Genomic DNA, 12,574 nt, shown 5'->3' with positions numbered 1-12,574 from the left:
GCCTCTGCACTTTCAGTGCTTGGGCCCTATTAATTAAAATATAAATAAACCATTACCACTTGAAAGTTGAACACACTTTCATAAAACTGCTACAACGGATGGTTTACTTCACTTAGTCTGTGCTTAAACTTTAATAGAAAACACCAGTTTTCCTATTATGTGGATGCCGAATAAATTCCCTTGTGTTCCCCAATTAATGCTGCCTAAGAATTTAAACTGTGTTCTTATCTAATTGGTGTTTGTATTGCATTTTGTTAATGCGGTTTATGCTGCCTAAAGAAAATTACATCAAAAATTATGTTCAAGGTGAAATTGTTTTTGTATTATTTTATGATTTAAATCACCTTCATCTTTGTTTCTTAAACTGTGCTTTTCCAAAGCAAACAGTAAGGTTGTTTGTTAATGGGCCAACAAACGCCAAAATGTTATTTCAAAAGAAAACTTTAGTTTAATACCATGGCTTGCAAATGAAAAACTTTTCTTTATGGAGTGAATGATGAATACAGGTTGATGTCAAAAAACAATGTTTTGCATAACTTTTGAATTAAAGTCAAAGTAATTTTTTTTTTTTTTTTTTTGCTTTAATGATATAGTCTTTTCTCAACAGGCTAGTTATAATGAAATTTGTAATATATGTGCCATTTTTATCTAGTTGCTAAGCCTTAGCATATTTCTTACAAGCCATGAGTCTAGAGGTTATAACTGGAAAATGTTTCATACTAGTCAGAGAACGATTACCATTAAATTTAGAACATGTGATTTATCAAAATAACAAAATATGCATTGAAGCAATGATAAAAATATGGATTTAGATTCAAATTCAGTAAATCCCTATGAGATGTCAGTGACTGTTTTTATTTCACCTTTAGAGGCTGATGTTATACTGTAGAACTAAGCCGTTCTAATAGTATAATCCTTTTTAAAAAAAAAAAATTAAATAGTTGGCAACAATTGGCATAGATTTTGACAATAACCGATAGCTTAAAGAAAAGCAGCTATCGGCACGGATTAATCAGTAAAACAGTACCTCCATTTCATACATTCTCTTGTGGAGCTGCTAAGATGACCAAAGAGCAGCAAATATACCCTACAGAACCATCCAATGCCAAAATGAAAATGAGATAAAAGGGGCATGTTACTGTGGTCCATCCATTAAGTCATCCATCACTTGGTAATGCGCTTTGTTTCCTTCCTCTCTTTCCTTCCATTGTTTCCTTACAGTCTTGAGCACTACTTGAGTGTAACTTAAAACTGTGCCACCATTCCAATAATTTCAAACCTTTTTGCAACTAATTTCACACATAGGAGATGGTATTAATGCCATCAACATCTCTATTGAGCTGAGCTTGGTGTCTGACCACTAGAGTGGCCTGGGAGCTTTGAACCAAGCCTCAGGATGAAGGCACTTGAGCTTCATATCATTGGTTTGAAGCACTCAGCCAGTGTTACAAGCGGCTCGAATTTAAGGCTAAACGGTCTCCTGGTAACATCTGATCCCTTTGAGCTTGCCTCTTCTATGAAGCACAGTGGACTCATCATTGATTTAGATGGTATGAATTAAACATAAACTGAGGGACAAAGGGGAGTACACTCAACCACACACAAACTGTACGCATACACACAGAAATCCCAAGGCCTCAAAGACTTCCAAGAAACATAATTTAACTTTCTATAGTATTGTATATGAAGAAATTGCAGATCTGAGTCCAAGTTGACAAAGTCTTTCAATTGAAATTCTTTTGGAGAATGTAATTAAGATATACCAGCTTTCTGGTGTCCACTTCTCACCTGGCGAGTCACGAGCCAGACAGCACACCTCAGATATAAGAGATTAATTGAATCAATTAGACTTGGATTAAGTTCAAAGCTGAAGGCTTCGGCAGCATTAACAAACTCAGACTACCATAAAATAATCAGCAGGAGACATCTGATACTAAACCTCTTACTAATGCCAATTTACAGTGATTAGGAAGTGCAATGGGAACTACATTTCATACAAGGTAATCCATGCTCTACTTAATTTACAACTACAGAATAAACAGATGTACAGAGTGTCATAGTAACAATTTCCTTGATTAAAAATATCTTCAAAATATCAGTGTAATGGCATAAAGGAGCAACCTGTGTCCTTCAGGTAGGCTAACACAGTAAATTAGGTGGACAGTGGAAGGAGGAGGCTGAGAATTCAGAAGACATCTGTGCTGTAGGCAAAGAGGATCACAGACAACCTGTTCATGACAATAAATATTTAAAGAGTTTACTGAATTGGAGGCCTGGGTAGCTCAGCGAGTAAAGACGCTGACTACCACCCCTGGAGAAGTGAAGACTCCAGCCAGGTCTCCTAAGCAACCAAATTGTCCCAGTTGCTAAGGAGGGTAGAGTCACATGGGGTAACCTCCTCATGGTCTCCATAGTGTGGTTCTCACTCTCGGCCGGTCACGTGGGGAGTTGTGTGCGGCTGCAGGGGAGAATGTCTCAGCAGTAACACGATCAGCAAGCCATGTGAGAAGATGCACGGATTGACGATCTCAGATGCGGAGGCAATTGAGATTCATCCTCCGCCACCCGGAATGAGGCGAGTCACTACAACACCACGATGATTTGGAGCACATTGGGAATTCCAATTTTTTTTACTGAATTCCCACCTGAATACCTAAGGTACAGTTGAAGTCAGAAGTTTACATACACGTTAGCCAAATACATTAAAACTCTTTTTTTTTTTTTTTTAGAGAGAATCATCATCACTTTCCCAGTGGGTGAGAAGTTTACATGCAATTTGTTAGTATTTGATAACATTGCCTTCAAATTGTTTAACTTAGTTCAAACATTTTGAGTAGCCCTTCACAAGCTTCTCACAAAAACTTGCTGGAATTTTGGCCCATTCCTCCAGACAGAACTGGTGTAACCGAGTCAGGTTTGTAGGCCTCCTTGCTCGCAGATGCTTTTTCAGTTCTGCCCACAAATTTTCCTTCTGCTTGAGGTCAGGGCTTTGTGATGGTCACTACAATACCTTGACTTTGTTGTCCTTAAGCCATTTTGCCACAACTTTGGAGGGATGCTTATGGTCATTGTCCATTTGGAAAACCCATTTGCGACCACGCTTTAACTTCATGGCTGATGTCTTGAGATGTTGCTTCAATATATCCAAATAATTTTCCTTCCTCATGATGCCATCTATTTTGTGAAGTGCACCAGTCCCTCCTGCAACAAAGCACCCCAACAACATGACGCTGCCACCCACATGCTTCACTGTTGGGATGGTGTTCTTCAGCTTGCAAGCCTCACCCTTTTCCCTTCAAACATAACAATGGTCCTTATGTCAAAAAGTAAATTTTTTGTTTCATCAGACCAGAGGACATTTCTCCAAAAAGTAAGATCTTTGTCCCCATGTGCACTTGCAAACTGTAGTCTGGCTTTTTTATGGTGGTTTTGGAGCATTGGCTTCTACCTTGCAGCCTTTCATGTTATATTGATATAGGACTTGTTTTACTGTGGATATAGATACTTGTCTACTTGTTTTCTCCAGCATCTTCACAAGGTCCTTTGCTGTTGTTCCGTGATTGATTTGCACTTTTTGCACCAAACTATATTTGTCTCTAGGAGACAGAATGTGTGTCCTACCTGAGCGGTGTGATGGCTGCGTGGTCCCAAGGTATATATACTTGTGTACTATTGTTTGTCCAGATGAACGTGGTACGTTCAGGTGTTTGGAAATTGTTCCCAAGGATGAACCAGACTTGTGGTGGTCCACAATTTATTTTCTGAGGTCTTGGCTGATTTTATCATGATGTCAAGCAAAGAGGCACAGAGTATGAATTTAGGCCTTAAAATACATCCACAGATACACCTCCAATTCAGTACACCACCAATCAGAAGCTAATTGTCTAAAGGCTTGACATCATTTTCTGGTTGCTGTAAGCTGCTTAAAAGGCACAGATAACTTAGTATATGTAAACTTCTGACCCACTGGAATTGTGATATAGTCAATTAAAAGTGAAACAATCTGTCTGTAAACAATTGTTGGAAAAATGACTCATGTCATGCACAGAGTAGATAGTTTGCTAATATTAAATCTGTGGAGTGGTTAAAATGTAGTTTTAATGACTTCAACCTTAGTGTACGTAAACATGATCTTGTGTAACCTGCTCTTCTCTAGGTTCGGTTTTTGGTGGTGTTCAATGACACCAAGGTGTTGTGAAGTCACAAAACAAGCCTACACAAACAAACAACATTCTCTCTTTAACTGAGGGGGCAAAAAGTTGCAATCATTATGCAAAGATAACGATATTACTACCGTGCCCTTAAACATGTTATAACACTTACAGAAGTCTGTTGACATTATTAAAATTTAAACAAATTATTTGGCCTATTTGTTGGCATTTTAAATAGTAAGGACCACTTTAAATGTTCTCACAATTACGTTTTTGGCTCACCATTTATGTGGACATTTTCACAAATTTGACCCTCACATGCATGGATAAACCTCCAGGGGGACCTGATGCTTAGCATGCCCTGAAAGCTCAGGTCTCAGATGTCTGTTGAAGAGCCTCATTATTTCGCACCAACACCACAAGATTAACAGTTACACACCTGCAAGTACTTGGAACTTAGCAGCTTAAATATATCGTGGGACCTCAGATAGAAAGTATCTAGCAGCAATCATTGTGGATACCCACAAACACAAAGCATTTTCTGTGATTAAACCAAAACCTCGATGGAAAGTCTCAATTTCCTCTAAGAGTAGTAACTGTGATAAATAGCTTCAGTTAAAAAAAAAAATCCCTCTCATTTAATAATAATAAAAGCTACGTAATTTTAGGCAAAAAATGTTGAAATTGGCTGGGTCTCAAATCCTAGACAGCCTACCAACCAAAACAGAATTTTGGGCACACCAACGAGTTTTTGCATCCGTCTGTTCGAACGTGCTAAATGGACGTTTTTGACTGTTGCACTGCGTTTTCTTTTGGGACGCAGTGTCATGTTAAAAAGAACGTCACTTGTAGAACTTTTAAGAGAGTCTCGAGATACTATTTTTATTTAGCCAAAGAACGCTCTCAGTCTGAACGGTCCATTACGCGCGTTCGAAGTTCAAACATTGGGTTAATAAACTAACCTGGTTTCACAGTCTTCAAACGGATGGGCTCACGAAAGTGTCGGATGACGGCGAGGGTGTCTCGGTTTGTCAGTCCGCTCACAGGCGTGCCGTTTACCTCCAGTAGCACATCTCCGGGACCGGGCAGCCTGCCGACATGGCACACTAACGCGTCCGACAACACCTGTTCTAGGTGCGGGAACTCTCCGTCCTCGGCTCCCCCGCGTATCTCCAGCACGGAGCTGAGTTCCCCTGCGTTTCCCCACGAAACGGCGCATTCCAGCACTTTACCTGACCAATGTTTCTTCTTTTTCAAGGTCTTGGACATGGTTAATCCTTCTCGTGAATGAGGCTTTTTCGAGAAAGAAGGTTATTTCCTTGTATTTACTTGTGTGACACGCGTTTAGTCCGCAGAAACGCACAGCGGTTTGATTTCCATGTCTTGATCGAAAAGGTTTAAGGGATTCAAAATGTCATAGGCTGCATCACTCTGTTCACAATTACTCCTGTTTCGAGTCTAAATTCATGTAAATTCAATTAAATGCAGGTAGTCCGTGTAGGGCAACAAACAGCTCAAGCGAAGGCAGATTTTACCGCAGCTTCACGACACTGAAGGTAGAAAAGGGCTTCGTCAAATACTATACCGAACTGCTCACCACAGAGTGTCGCCCAATTTTTTTTTTCTTCAGACTAGAGCTTTAAATGATCCCAACAAACGCTTTCTAGGAAAGAAAGACCAGGAAATAAGAAGCTATATCATCCGAGACCGAATAACCTACTTTATCCAGGCACCTAAAATAATAATAGCCTTAAATCGCTGCGTAGTACCGGTTGATGAATGAAACACCATTGAAAAAAGCACTCACATCCGTTTGTAATCCCTTGTAATCTGGAGCGACTCTGTTGTTAACTTGGGTCTCGCGCACCTGTTCAATGACATCAGCTACCGGCGCGTGCACGGGAAACGAGGAACAACAATATACCTGGATCAGGAATACCCGATTAAACTAGGTGAATGTCCACTATCCAACGACCTTTGGTTCCTGCGCGAAGCGCCCTTTTATGCGGGTTTTTGTTGTCTACGTAGATCAGACAAGTGGCCGATGTCCCGTCGGTGATTAATTGTAAACACAGCTTTGCAACTTTGTAGTCATTTTTACCTTACTTACACCAAATCAAAGCACTGAATGTACCAATGCAGACAGAGAGAACGAGCGAATAGCCAATGAGAGCGATAGGGCGGCCTTTCCCATACTATTTCACAATAGCAATCATAAAACCACCCCACCGTCCATTCAAATAGGATTTTTAGGGCTGGAAGGAATAATGGCAACATTCTTTCTTGCAGTCCTAAGAACTTTTAAAGTAAGTAACGTATGCCCTTACATAGACCATGATTTACAATCTTACAGTACAATTTACAATCACGATTTTATAAACCGCACAATGATGACCGATTTCTAAAAAGCATATAATGGCAGCATAAAAGTAATCCATATGACTATTTAAATCCTTTTTTACAATAATTCTCCACTTTCACTTTCACATTCTTCTTTTGTTTTTGCCAATTCGCATTCTTTGTGCATATCGCTACCTACTGGGCATGAAGGAGAATTTATAATACTGTAAAAAATACTTAAATATTGATCTGTTTCTCACCCACACCTCTCATATCACTTCTGGTGATATGGATTTATCCAATGGATTCATATTGATTACTTTTTTGCTAGCTTTATGTGCTTTTTGGACCTTCAAAATGTTGGCCACCATTCACTTGCATTGCATGAACCTACAGAGCTGAGATATTCTTCTAAAATATCTGTGTTCAGCAAAGGAAATAAATGCATACACATCTGTGAAGAAATAAGAGTGAGTAAATGATGAGAGAATTTTCATTTTTGGGTGAACTATCCCTTTAACATGACTAGTAAGTGGCATCTCTTTTATGCATGGGCAGTAGTTTTATAACAGATGATAAAATACAACAAAATTGTGAAACATCTATTTCAGGAGTTAGGCCAAGCTGCTAGGCTTGGTGTTGTATTATACTGCCACCTACTGTTGCAGTCTAGTTAATTTCTGCAAAGAATACTTCAAGAATGTGTGAATGTAATCTGTCCCAGAGGTTGCGTTATTTGCAGAAATTTGAGGAAATCTTCTTTCTTACAATTTATGCTTATTCTTTACCAGAATGTCATAATTATACACATAGAAAAGAAAAACACCACCAAAACTTAAAACATTCATGGCGAAAGTTAAGAGTTCAGTGAATTATTAACTGGAGTGTGCAGTCACCCAGATAATCATTGCCCTGGAAGTCAAAATCAAACCCTATGCTTAATGATTGAGGTGGAACAAGATATACAACTTGCTTGTTGTGTCTACTAAATCAGCCAGAGATATCTTTGAAGGTTTCTTGCCATCTCCAATCTAGCAAGGTGAGGATGCTGTGAACTCATTGGTGTATTCTCACAGTACACAAAATTTCTGTCTTTGGAATAAGAGCCATATGCTTTGAGTTGATTTGATAAATGCACAATTCTGGGGAATTGTATGGCCCCTAACATCTCTTCTCAGCTCTAATATCAAATGTAACACAATGTAATTTCTGTTTAATTTTGTCAGCTGCCATATCACCCTGCAGCTATTGCCTGGTTGCCCACTAAATCTAAGCAGGGTTGAGCCTGGCCAGTACCTGGATGGGAGACCTCCTGTGGAAAACCAAAGTTGCTGCTAGAAGTGGTATTAGGGAGGCCATTAGTGCTCACCCTATGGTCTTTGTGGGTCCTAATGCCCCAGTATAGTGATGGGGACACTATACTGTAAAAAAAAAAAAAAAAAAAAAGCACTCTTTTGGATGGGATGTTAAACCGAGGTCCTGACTCTCTGTGGTCATTAAAAATCACTAGGGCACTTTTTTGTAAAGAGTAGGGGTTTAACCCTGGTGTCCTAGCCAAATTCCCCCATTGGCCCCTATCTATCATGGCCTCCTAATAATCTCCTGAATTGGCTACATCACTCTACCATCTCCTCTCCACCAATAGCTGGTGTGTGGTGTGTGGTGGGCGTTCTGTGGCTGCCGTCGCATCATCCAGGTGGATGCTGCACACTGGTGGTGGTTGAGGAGATTCCCCCCTATGTGTAAAGCGCTTTGAGTTTGAGAAAAGCGCTATATAAATGTAAGTTGTTGTTGTTTAAAGGGTGTTTTTGTATTTTGTCATGCTAGGTGTGGGAAATGGTAAATTGACACCTTCATGGCTGTACAAGTGCAGTGCAAAATCTCCTCTGACACGGTCTGTTGTGCGTATCTGCCTTTTAGTGCTATAGCTTGAAAGACTGAGCCATGTTGTAAGAATACAGTACCTCCGATCTAAGATTACATGTTATTTGAGACAAAACTCTTTCTTGTTTTTAAACGAGGAAATTTACAGTAATGTAATTTACATTGAATGATTGTACTTTTATTTTTTGAGCTTTAAAATATATTAAAATAATAATAGTCACCATATATATTTTTGTTTTGTATTTACATAAATGGACAGATGAGGAAGGATCAGGCCTGTTTGCTGTCAACATTATTCCAAGCTTGCTGGCTCTCAGCACTCTGATAGTTGTGTCTCAAATAATATGGAGCTTCTTTACCAAAAGATCATCTGCTCGGGTAGCCACAGACTCGCCTACAAATGTAAATGTTATGGGAAGGAAACCTTTAAGAAATCCTTGAACTGCATGACTATCATCAATTGTATTGTCAGCAACCCCTCAGTTACCTTTCCCCCTCATCATCTCAAGCAAATTATAAATAATACAATTTGATGTGGTTGATTTGGGCTATCCTCTGCAGTTCATATCATGATAAATGTTATCTGCTAAATCAACCAGCTTTTTTAGAAGGAGAACCTGTACCTGTGAGCCTGCACAGGATACACTTGGTCCATGGGAGATACCTGCTCTGTGCACACTTGAAGGGGTGGAGCTCTTTCAAATGGGAGACTATGGACCCATCTGCAAGGGTCAGCTGAAACAAGACAGCATATCCACTGATGTAGTGATTACAATTCTAAAAGGTAAAATTTGCCAAAATAGCCTACTGTGTTTGGTCACCACTACTACATGTTCAAAAGACAATGTTTTTCAGACAGGTGGAGATGGCTTTCAAATTTGAGATCTTGTGATTGTACTTATTGTACACTCACCTAAATGATTATTAGGAACACCATACTAATACTGTGTTTGACCCCCTTTCGCCTTCAGAACTGCCTTAATTCTACGTAGCATTGATTCAACAAGGTGCTGAAAGCATTCTTTAGAAATGTTGGCCCATATTGATAGGATAGCATCTTGCAGTTGATGGAGATTTGTGGGATGCACATCCAGGGCACGAAGCTCCCGTTCCACCACATCCCAAAGATGCTTTATTGGGTTGAGATCTGGTGACTGTGGGGGCCATTTTAGTACAGTGAACTCATTGTCATGTTCAAGAAACCAATTTGAAATGATTCAAGCTTTGTGACGGTGCATTATCCTGCTGGAAGTAGCCATCAGAGGATGGGTACATGGTGGCCATAAAGGGATGGACATGGTCAGAAACAATGCTCAGGTAGGCCGTGGCATTTAAACGATGCCCAATTGGCACTAAGGGGCCTAAAGTGTGCCAAGAAAACATCCCCCACACCATTACACCACCACCACCAGCCTGCACAGTGGTAACAAGGCATGATGGATCCATGTTCTCATTCTCTTTACGCCAAATTCTGACTCTACCATCTGAATGTCTCAACAGAAATCGAAACTCATCAGACCAGGCAACATATTTCCAGTCTTCAACTGTCCAAATTTGGTGAGCTCTTGCAAATTGTAGCCTCTTTTTCCTATTTGTAGTGGAGATGAGTGGTACCCGGTGGGGTCTTCTGCTGTTGTAGCCCATCCGCCTCAAGGTTGTGCGTGTTGTGGCTTCACAAATGCTTTGCTGCATACCTCGGTTGTAACGAGTGGTTATTTCAGTCAAAGTTGCTCTTCTATCAGCTTGAATCAGTCAGCCCATTCTCCTCTGACCTCTAGCATCAACAAGGCATTTTCGCCCACAGGACTGCCGCATACTGGATGTTTTTCCTTTTCACACCATTCTTTGTAAACCCTAGAAATGGTTGTGCGTGAAAATCCCAGTAACTGAGCAGATTGTGAAATACTCAGACCGGCCCGTCTGGCACCAACAACCATGCCACGCTCAAAATTGCTTAAATCACCTTTCTTTCCCATTCTGACATTCAGTTTGGAGTTCAGGAGATTGTCTTGACCAGGACCACACCCCTAAATGCATTGAAGCAACTGCCATGTGATTGGTTGATTAGATAATTGCATTAATGAGAAATTGAACAGGTGTTCCTAATAATCCTTTAGGTGAGTGTATATTAAAAGACTGTGAATGTTACGCATGCCTACATTTCAGACAGTTCAAATCAACATGAGGCTAAAGAATTTGTGGATTTGGTCCTCTTCCATGCAGCAGTAAGCAAACATGAGAATATAGTGAAAATGTTATACTGCCAAACACACTGCACACCCATGTACCTGGTTTTGGAAGCAAGCATTCCAGGGAACCTTTTACATTTCCTCTGGAGTCTTCGAGAGGTAAAAATACTTCAGACAAAGTGTAGGATATCCAGGTGGTAAGTCATATTAATGACTTTTCTACTGAATTTGACTTTTACCAAACAGGATAGATCTGGGACAGGTGATAACTTGCAAGCATTTTCAGAGAGGTCTATTTATCTAGTAGCTAAACAGGTGGCGACAGGTCTGGTGAGTCTTTATCAGTTGTAAATGCATTCTGTGTACATAACGTAATGGAAAATATAGCAACTGAAAAACAAATATTAAATGGATAGTTCACCCAAAAGTCACAGAAAAGCAGCATAAAAGTAACCCATACAACTCCAGTGGATTAATACACGTGTACTGAAGCAATGCAATCACTTTGAGTGAGAAACAGATCAGTATTTCAATCCTTTTGTTTTTACTATAAACAATTTATAGGAAAAAAGGACTATTGATATGTTTCTCACTCACACTATCGCTTATAAAGACATTGATTTAACCACAGGAATCAAATGGATTACTTTTTTCCTGCCTTTATGTACATTTTGGAGACGTTCACTTGCATTGTTTGGAACTAAAGAGCTGAAATATTCTTCTAAAAATCTTAATTTGTGTTCTGCAGAAGAAAGTAAGTCATACACATCTGAAATGGCATGAGGGTGAGTAAATAATGAGAGAAATGTCATTTTGGGTGAATTATCCCTTTAATTTTTTTTTTATTTCTATCATGCATCAAAGTGTTTTTCCTTTCTTTAGGACTACCTACACTCCTACCATAGAGTAGTTCATGGGGATGTTGCAGCCCGAAACATGTTGATTAGTTCAGGGTTCTTGGTCAAAGTGTCTGGGTTGGACTTGGCTTTTAAGAGTCGACAAGCAAGGATCATTGACAAGGAAATGAAAGCCAATGTGCCAGTAAAATGGCAAGCCCCAGAACGGATCATGAGGCATCACATAACAGACAGGAGTGATGTCTGAGTCTACCTCCATATATCTCTTACAATTTAATAAATAAATAAAAAACCTATGGGGTTTTTTAACAACGGCATACTACATTGTGAGTTTACCAATACATTTATAAGTTGTTCTGTCTTACTCCTTTAGATGTTCCTTTGGAATCCTGCTTTATGAGATGATAACCCTGGGTAATTTTTATAAAGAATTCCTTAAACATCAGTTGCAATCTTTTCCTCAGTATCTTGCTTATTTTCTTTAATAGTAGGGTTTTAATATGTAGAACTTTGGCAAGGGAAATATGTTGAATATTTTTTCCATCAAAGTCAATTTTGAAGCATACCTCCTTTCTCCTTTAAAGGCTCTCCTCCATATCCTGATCTGGAACCATCAAAAGTGCTCCTACAAACTACAGCCCATTACAGAATGAAAAGACCAGAAAACTGTGGAGCTACATTGTAAGCCATCATGCATTTAATTTGTGCCTTTTTAAATTATTATTATTTAATTTCACATAACAAATTGCCCTTATTTTTATTAGTCCTCCTCTATGACCTGCAAGTATTTGAGAAGATCTGAAAATCTTGGCTTAATGCTCAGTGGCTCTTTTGTGGCAGTGGATACCAAAGCAATGAGAATAATCAGTGCAGATTTGACCTAATTAAGTACTGCTGCATGTGGAATTTCAAGGACAGGCCTGTGTATTCTGCCATTGTCAGACTTCTGGACTCTTGCATTTACCTCGCTGACACAAAACCTCTTTGCTATGGACAGCAGAGACATCTGTGAATGCAGAAAGAAAGCAGGGCTGGCCCCATGAGCTCTCCGCATTCAGAGACCTATTGTTTATTACTACAGTTCTAGATTCAGTTCTAATAAGACTGACACATTCAACTAATTTGTATATTGTGCTCTGACCACGTCGTGACG

General features: G+C 39.5%; 1 protein-coding gene and 1 pseudogene across 1 annotated transcript in view; one reads left to right on the top strand and one right to left on the bottom strand.

Annotated features, from left to right (window-relative positions):
- The window catches only part of LOC127618829 (membrane-associated guanylate kinase, WW and PDZ domain-containing protein 3-like), a 214,547-nt gene extending 208,301 nt beyond the window's left edge, over positions 1-6,246 (bottom strand). The window contains exon 1 of the mRNA XM_052091470.1: positions 5,114-6,246. Coding sequence (XP_051947430.1) covers positions 5,114-5,420 — 307 coding nt within the window. The 5' untranslated portion in view covers positions 5,421-6,246. The remainder of the gene's footprint in view (positions 1-5,113) is intronic.
- A 2,100-nt stretch (positions 6,247-8,346) lies between these two features.
- On the top strand, positions 8,347-12,464 carry LOC127619045 (tyrosine-protein kinase STYK1-like; annotated as a pseudogene).
- The last annotated feature ends 110 nt before the right edge of the window (positions 12,465-12,574 follow it).

Source organism: Xyrauchen texanus, chromosome 25, assembly GCF_025860055.1.
Source record: "Xyrauchen texanus isolate HMW12.3.18 chromosome 25, RBS_HiC_50CHRs, whole genome shotgun sequence".
Lineage (NCBI taxonomy): Eukaryota > Metazoa > Chordata > Actinopteri > Cypriniformes > Catostomidae > Xyrauchen > Xyrauchen texanus.
Note: the sequence above shows the minus strand (reverse complement) of the source record. Positions and strands in the feature narration are given on the sequence as shown.